At 46.5% G+C, this 8,247-nt stretch overlaps 1 protein-coding gene across 1 annotated transcript; it reads left to right on the top strand.

The window, feature by feature from the left end:
- Positions 1–1,076: 1,076 nt before the first annotated feature.
- Positions 1,077–6,661, top strand: LOC311171776 (retinol dehydrogenase 12-like; the record flags this gene model as incomplete). The annotated part of the gene is made up of 6 exons (XM_084234834.1): positions 1,077–1,254; positions 1,402–1,644; positions 1,929–2,018; positions 5,561–5,749; positions 6,239–6,345; positions 6,473–6,661. 6 exons carry the CDS (start codon positions 1,077–1,079, stop codon positions 6,659–6,661), a joined length of 996 nt encoding a protein of 331 aa, XP_084090960.1.
- Between the last annotated feature and the right edge of the window lie 1,586 nt (positions 6,662–8,247).

Below are 8,247 nucleotides of genomic sequence, written 5' to 3' on the forward strand. Positions count from 1 at the left end.
AAAAAAAGAGGAAGTAGAAAGGCAATGCAAAATGCCCACTAGCTTGAGGCCAATAGGTTAAGCCCTAGGAGTTGAGCCAAGATTCAGGAATAAATAATATAAAGTATGAAGCCAAATTGGGAGCTTAAGAAAAGGACAAGTCAGGGCCTTTCTGGTGGCGCAGGGGTTAAAGACACAGTGCTATCAAGCTATTGCCAGCCACGGCAGCATGAGTTAGATCCTGGGCCAGCCAGGGAGCAACCCACATGGCACAGCAGACCTCTCCTGTCTCACCCACTGCTCCCCTCAGCAGCGTATTTCTGTAGATCTGCCTGTTCTACTCCCCACTCTCTCTGGTGAATCCTCTCACACACACACCCACCTCTGGTCTATACCCCAGTTCTTGTATGCATAAATAAATAAATCTTTAACAATTTTTTAAAAAGAGAGAAAAGGACAAGTCATAGAATGCTCTTTATGGCAATGGCATCTATGAATTTTCTCCCATTTTTCCTGTGGCTTGAGACAATTTGATGCTGGGTGGGGGAGACTCTCGACCTCAGGTTCTTATTGTACCCACCGTGGTCCCTCCAGACAGCTCCACCACCTCAGCTCAGAGTCCCATGAGCAAGCCCTGACCAGAGAGCTGCAGGTGGGGTGAGAGAGGAGATAATGCTGGAAAAGGCCATGTGGTCAGGGCACAACCTGGTGCCCTTCCATCCCACTCCTCAACTGCATCCCCCAAGAAGTTTTATTTGGAGCTTCACCAATTCCTGGAGCTCTATCAGTTTGCCTTACAGCGCAAATACAAGTTTCACTTGGAAATAAATTTGGGCCTGTGCAGAACTGAGGGAATCTCATATTTACTAGCTTTTTCACTAAGGTTAGCAGCTAAGGTGAGGCAATCCCTCAACTAGGTCAAATGATTTAAGGAGGAACTTAAATCATTGAATTCAAACAGGGTGCTTGAGCAAGCCTGAGAGTGGGTGCCTCCTTAAATTACAACCCCACTCCTACCTAGTAGCCTGTCCTCAACTCTGACAAGCACCTACCACTTCTTACTCCATTGCAGCTTTTCCAGGGCAGCAGTCTCTACTATGTCTCGGTGGTCTCAGTTTAGCACCTTAGGCCGGGGAGCTGGCTATGTTCTCACCATTGCTTTCCTCCTGCAAAGACTATGTGTGTGGTTCTGGAGTAAGACTCCTCTTTGGAACCTTCAGCGCTGCTCCACAGATCTGAGAGGGAAGACTGCAGTAGTGACGGGGGCCAACAGTGGTGAGTGTTTCTCCCATCTGGTCACCTCGCCAGGGGCTCAGCTCCCAATAGTCTCAACAGGGAGGGCAGGGAAGAAGGTCATTCTAAGCATCCTGTCCCTCCCTCTATTCCACTGAGCAACTCATGCCCCAGACTGCCCTCCCACAGGCCTGGGAAAGGCTGTGTCCCTGGAGCTGGCACGCCGAGGGGCCTGTGTGATCCTTGCCTGTCGCAGTCGTGAGCGTGGACAGCGAGCCCTGGCTGAGATCCGAGCAGCCACAAGGGGCAACAGCCGTGTTCTGCTTGGCAAGGTGGACATGAGCTCTATGACCTCTATCCGGAGCTTTGTCAAGTGGCTTCTGCAGGAGCATCGTGAGATACACCTGTTGGTTAACAATGCTGCAGTTTCTGGTACGTGCCTTCCCATGCTTCTCCAAACACATTTTAGGAGCCTCTAATTCTAGCTCAGGGACCCCAAAACAGGCATTCCCAAAACCTAACTCATTCATCCTGTTGAAACACTCTAATTCATACACTACCCTGAAAAACCTGTCTCAAGTTATAGCCTCACACTTCATTGCCCCCACCTTTGCATATATGTTCCTGTAGCATTTCTACTGAACCTCAGTATATGACCTCCCCCCAGACCTTATCTCCCTCTATCACCTACCATCTGTGTTGTAATCTCCTCCCAGGATTACCCAAGACACTTACCCCAGAGGGTCTTGAACTCACGTTTGCGACCAACTACATGGGGCCTTTTCTGCTCACAAATCTACTCCAAGGTAAGGGAGGACAGGTGTCTACCTTCTGTGTTGTCCCTGCTTCTCCATAACCCTGGTATTTTTGTGACTTACTGTCTTCACTCAGCTGCTTGGTGAGTGATAACCTAGTGTACTTTTGTTGTACATGGTGGAGAAATCACGTGGCATAAATCAGGAGTAGGAGGTTGGTAATGGAGTTAGTCAAGCCAAAACACAATCAGCAAGGGAATATAAGATCCCACCTCTCCTGGGCCTCCCTGGTGGCGCAGGCAGTTTAGCGCTGCGCTGTGAAGCTGTCTGCAGCCTCTGCAGTGCCGGTTTGATCCCAGCCGGCTGGCGAGGGTACCACATGGCGTGGCAGACCTCTCCTGTCGCACCCACTGCTCCCCTCAGCAGTGTGTTTCGTCAGTCTGCTTGTTCTGTTCCCTTCTCTGTCTCTGGTGAATTCTCTCACCCTCCTGTGCATCTGGCCTGTACCCCAATTCTTGAATAAATAAATCTTAAAAAAAAAAAAGATCCCACCTCTCCTTTCCACAGCTGAGTTCTAGTTAGACTAGTCAGCCATCTCAAAAGCCTCCTCAGAGAGACAGCTCACCTCCAAGAACATGACTTCCTGCTCTCAAAGAGCTTAGCATACAGGAGAGAGATAGACAATTATACCATGCCAGGGGTGGGAGGATTCACCAGAAATAGAGTGGAGAGCAGTACAGGAAGATCTACTGAAATACTCTGCTGAGGGGAGCAGGGGTCGAGAAAGGAGAGGTCTGCTTTTCTATATGTGGGTTAGCTCTCTGGAAGGGAAAACTCAAACTCAGGCTGTAGTGGTGATAGAGCTGAGACTTAACCCCTAGGCCACCAGGGAGGCCCAACTTCCTGACTTTTTTTTAAAGATTTATTTATTTATTTAAACACTGGGCACAGTCAGAAGCTCGGGAGGGTGAGAGAATTCACCAGAGCCAGAGCGGGGAGCAGAGCAGGCAGAAGGACCGAAGTACACTGCTGAGGGGAGCAGTGGGCAGCAGGAGAGGTATGCGCACCATGTGGGACCAGCTGGGAATCGAACAAGCGGTGCAGAACCAGCGGTGCAGAAGCTGCTGGCAGCTTCGCAACCCAGAGCTTAACCACTGCACCACCGGGGAGGCCCCCAACTTCCTGACTTTTTAATTCTTTTTAATTAAGGTGGTTTGGGTAGAACTTTGACTTGGAGTGGGGTTGGGGGTGGGGAGAGTGGGTGGCAGACACTTGTCCTCTTACAAATTTTTTCTATAGAGTAATAACATTGTTAATAGATATCCAAAGTAGGGCCTCCCTGATGGCACAAGGGATTAAGTCTCAGCACTATGAAGCAATCAGCAGCCACTGCAGCGCAAGTGCAATCCTTGGCCAGGGAGCTGACCCATATGGCACAGCAGACCTCCCCTGTCTCGCTCCCTGCTCCCCTCAGCAGTGTATTTCAGTCAATCCGCCTGTTCTGCTCCCCACTCTGTCTCTGGTGAATCCTCTCACCCCCCTCATCCCCCGTATCTCTGGCCTACACCCCATCTCTTGTATGCATAAATAAATAAATCTTTTTTTTTAAAGATTTTTTTAAAAAGATTTATTTATTAATTGATTTATACATACATACATATAAGCACTGGGTACAGTCAGAAGCGCGGGAGGGTGAGAGAATTCACCAGAGCCAGAGCAGGGAGCAGAACAGGCAGAGGGACCGAGGTACACTGCTGAGGGGAGCAGCGGGCGGCAGGAGAGGGCGTCATGTGGGACCCTCCTCCGGTGGCCGGTGGCCAGGGAGCAGCCGGGGATGGAACCGGCACTGCAGAGGCTGCGGGCAGCTTCGCAACCCAGCGCTCAACCGCTGCGCCACGGGGGAGGCCCATAAATAAATCTTTAAAGAAAAAACCCAAAGTACAAAACTGAAAGAGTACAATAGGGAATATGTTGGGGGAAATGTCCTTTTTGCTCCCTGTAAATCAGTTATCCTCTCCTGGGAGGCAATTACTGTAAGTAATTAGACAGTGAACAAGCAAGGCAAAACTCCATACTTTTGTAAATATGAATGATTGCCCCCCCGTTCCCCCAACTGTATCATGCTGACACTCTATCTATACTTTGCTTAGTAAACTGTTCCTAAAACTGTGTTTTCTCCTGTCTCCCCTTCTCTAATCTCCCTTCCACCACTTCTAGAAATCATCTTTCATCATATCACTTTCTTGCTTAAAATCCTTTGAAGGTGGGCCTCCCATGGTGGCACAGGTGGTTGAGGGCAGCGCTGTGAAGCTGTCTGCAGTCTCTGCAGCACTGGTTAGATCCCGGCCAGCCAGCGAGGGTCCCACATGGCGCTGCAGACCTCTCCTGTCTTGCCCGCTGCTCCCCTCAGCGGTGTATTTCGTCAGTCTGCCTGTTCTGTTCCCCACTCTGTCTCTGGTGAGTCCTCTCACCCTCCTGCGCGTCTGGCCTGTGCCCCGGTTCTTGTATGAAATAAATAAATAAATCTTTAAATAAAAAGGAAAAAAAATCCTTTGAAGGTACTGTCTCCTGATAGGATAAGCTCTAAACCCCTTCTTTCCACCTACAAGGCCCCCTACAGACTGAGAGCCACACTTTCTACCCTTCCATAACCCAGGAATTATCTGTAGCTTTTGGACCGTAATCTTTTTCTTTTCCCTCCCTCTGGCTGGGAGATTAAGATCCCTTGTGCAATCTCCATTTATCATTTGCACGTGAAGTTTCCTTCATCTGCAATATCCTTTCCCATTCCTTTAGCCTGGCTACCTTTAGTTCATCTGCCAAGACTCAGCCCAGACATCACCCATGCTGTGGATCCTGTCTGACACCTCTGCCTTCCCAGCCACTTCCATTTACAGGGTTTCTCTGTTCCTGCACTGACATAGCTTTGTGAGACCAGTCTCTAATTAAGCTGTAAGCCACTTTGGGCTTTATATCACCATGTCTGCAACCTTGGGCTCCACTGTTCTCTTTGTGAATACTTTTTTCTCCGACAAACTTACTAAATACCATCTGCTAATTTTTCACTTATGATTCTTGAACGTAGGTCTCAAAATAGTTTTACATTTTGAAAACAATACTGTAAACTCACATGTGATTACTAGTTTTCTTTATATAATTTAGATTTTAAAATATAGATAGGTGCTCATTAAAAATAAGATTTAACATGTTCTATTGATTGTCATTTTGTTGTGGGGTGAATAAGTAAACTATTGAATGTCCAAATAAAATAGCCTCTCCTTCCTCTACTTGGCCATCAGTGAGGTAAAACATAAACAAGGGTTGTTTAAATCAGCTCCAGCTGGCAAGTGGGAGAAAAGGTAAAATTCCAAAGGTTAAAAGAGGTGGAAGGGCATTGGAAAAGCAGAGAATGAAAATTAAGTCTCACTCTCTTGCACCTGGTCTGGTTTCCTGGGTCGGCTATCTACTGACCCTCTCCTGAAAGCCCTGGATGGTTCTCCTTTCCTGGAGTCTCCAGGGGAAGCAGGGTGGGGATGGACATGAGCGTTTACACCAGAACTTGGATGAAGGAGTATGATCCTCTCTCCACCCAGGGGCCCTACAGCGGGCAGGGTCAGCCCGGGTGGTGAATGTGTCTTCCTTTCGGCATGCATGTGGGTACATTGATGAGGAGCACCTGACAGGGGCCGGTGCCCCCTTGGCCTTCAACCAGAACTACGACTGCAGTAAACTGCTTTTGGTCTCATTCACTGGGGAGCTCGCCCGGAGACTTCAAGGGACAGGTACCTGACTCTGACACTCCTTAATCCTCTAATCCCAACCCTTCACATCTCCTCCCACATGTCAAGGCCATAAATACCCTCTAGATCCCCCAAGTGGCTGCAATCTCCATTTATCATCTGTGCACTCTATATTTCTCTCAACTTTGTCTTCATATCTCTTTTTTAACCTCTTCTCATTCTCTTATCACCCACAACATCCTCCTCCTCTCAGTATTCTCCAATTCTCATAACATCCATCATGCTCCTCCCACAATTCATCCAACACTTTCAAATCTTGTGTGTCCTTACTACCTTGTTTCCCAACATTCCTGCAGGTTATAGAGCACTGACTGCCGCCCCCCTCCCCCCACCTCCTCTAAGTCTCTAGTAGTTTCTACCCCACAGACCTGGTAGGATCCTTCCCATATTGCACACTTTAGAACCACACGTCCTTTCTCCCAATGGCCTCCTCTCAATTCACGTTGCACTCTGTGTGGCTCATCCTCTTAGGTGTGACTGTGAACAGTGTGGATCCAGGTGTTGTATACACAGACATTATGAAGAATTTTTCTTATATGTACCGCTTCATCTTCTGGCTCTGCAGCTTCTTTATTAAGGTAGGTAGGGGAGAGCAGACTCAGCCTGAAGATACTGGGGTGAAATGCCACTTCTTGGTGTGTCTCCAGCAGGCTAAAGCCTTTCTGGTATGACTCCACCAACCCGTTCCCCCCAATGTCTCCACAGGATGCCAAACAAGGAATGATCCCAGTCCTCTATTTGAGCTTGGCAAAGGAGCTGGAGGGCATTTCTGGAAGATATTTTAGCAGTTCCTGTTTGATAACTCTTCCCAGTGAAGCTGGTCAGGATCCTCATGTGGCCCAAAGCCTCTGGAATGCTTCAGTCCAACTAACAAAGCTAGATCAGATGGGCTGAGCCTCTCTCTGACTCTGGCCTTAACTTGCCACCCTCACCCAAACTCCCAGCCCTTACTCTGATTATGCCTTTTGTTTGTTTCTTCAAGGATCAATCACTTTGTCCAGTAGAATGATCATTTCTTCTTCCTGTTGGGTCAGATTTATTAGGCCAGTGACAGTTTCAGTTTCTTCTTTCTTGTCCATTCTCCAATGGAAATATTCATCCTTTGAATGCAAGGATTTCCAAACCTATTGAGTCCCAGATGGTGGTGACAGGGAGTTAGACTTCTTCACTAGTGTTACAGTAAAAGAAAAACACCCACCTGTACCCCTTGGTTCCTAGACCCATGCTTCCTGATTTGGGGGGAGATAGCATCACACAGCACCCTCTGAATTAAGGAATATACCACATGCTGTACAACAGCATCCCAGTTTCACAGGGTGTTGTCTTCCAACTGGTACTGTAACTGAGCCTGCAGATAAATCAGTCCAACTTTCTATCAAACCAAGTCTTCCTGGGTGATGAATCAAGCAATAACACCAGTGAACTCTGGAAATATGGGTCTATTGATTCTTTTTTGGCATCTTTGTTTGTCTATCAACTTTCACATAATGGCATGAGTTAGATCCCCAGCTAGCCAGGGAGCAACCCACATGGTGCAGCAGACCTCTCCTGTCTTGTCTGCTGCTCCCCTCAGCAGTGTATTTCAGTAGATCCTCCTGTTCTGCTCCCCACTCTCTCTGGTGAATCTTCACACCCCCTGCACCTCTGGCTTACACCCCAGTTCTTGGATGCATCAATAAATAAATCTTTAAAAAACATCTTGTGAAAGATTTTTAATAGAATTGGTATGCATAGAGAGAGAAAAGGAAGGATTTAAAACAACAGTTTCCTAATAAAACTCCAAAAGTTATCCATCACTTCATGCGCAAATGCCCAGTAAAACAGACTTGGCCTAAAGCAGGACCTGAAGCTGCTAAGGGCTGAAATCTTGCCACAAGTCTTAGGTGTCCTCTGGCAGGGAATCACAATAAAGGTGTAAGGCAAGTTCCAGAGAGCTGGGGCAGAAGAAGAGAATCAAAATTCAAAACATACCACCGAATCCCCCAGAAGTCAAGATAACAGCAGCTATTGTATTGTCTCTGACAGACCAGAAACAGCCTCCCAATGAGATTCTTCCCACATATCTCTTTCAAGTGTCTTTACCTGTCTTTCTGCCATGTGTATTTTTAAAATATTCTTAATATATTTACAAATTTTAAGTAATTTTAGCCATAAAGATCTTTTATAATATTTACTATATTTAATTCTAGGTATGCATTTTTATGGTATTATAAATTGTATTTTAAAATTTGTAAGTTTATCTTATATCAAACAACTTTGTTATCTAATTCTATCTAATATGTTATCTGTAAATTCTTGTGGTTTTTCTACACAGAAAACCACGTTATCTAAGAATAATAACAGTTATATTTCTTACCTTTTGACTATTATAACTTTGATTTCCTTTTCTTTTTTTAAAAAAGATTTATTTATTTATTTATTTATTTAAACAAGCACTGGGTACAGTCAGAAGCGCGGGAGGGTGAGAGAATTCACCAGAG

Source organism: Talpa europaea, assembly GCF_964194135.1.
Source record: "Talpa europaea genome assembly, chromosome: 6".
Taxonomy (NCBI): Eukaryota; Metazoa; Chordata; class Mammalia; order Eulipotyphla; family Talpidae; genus Talpa; species Talpa europaea.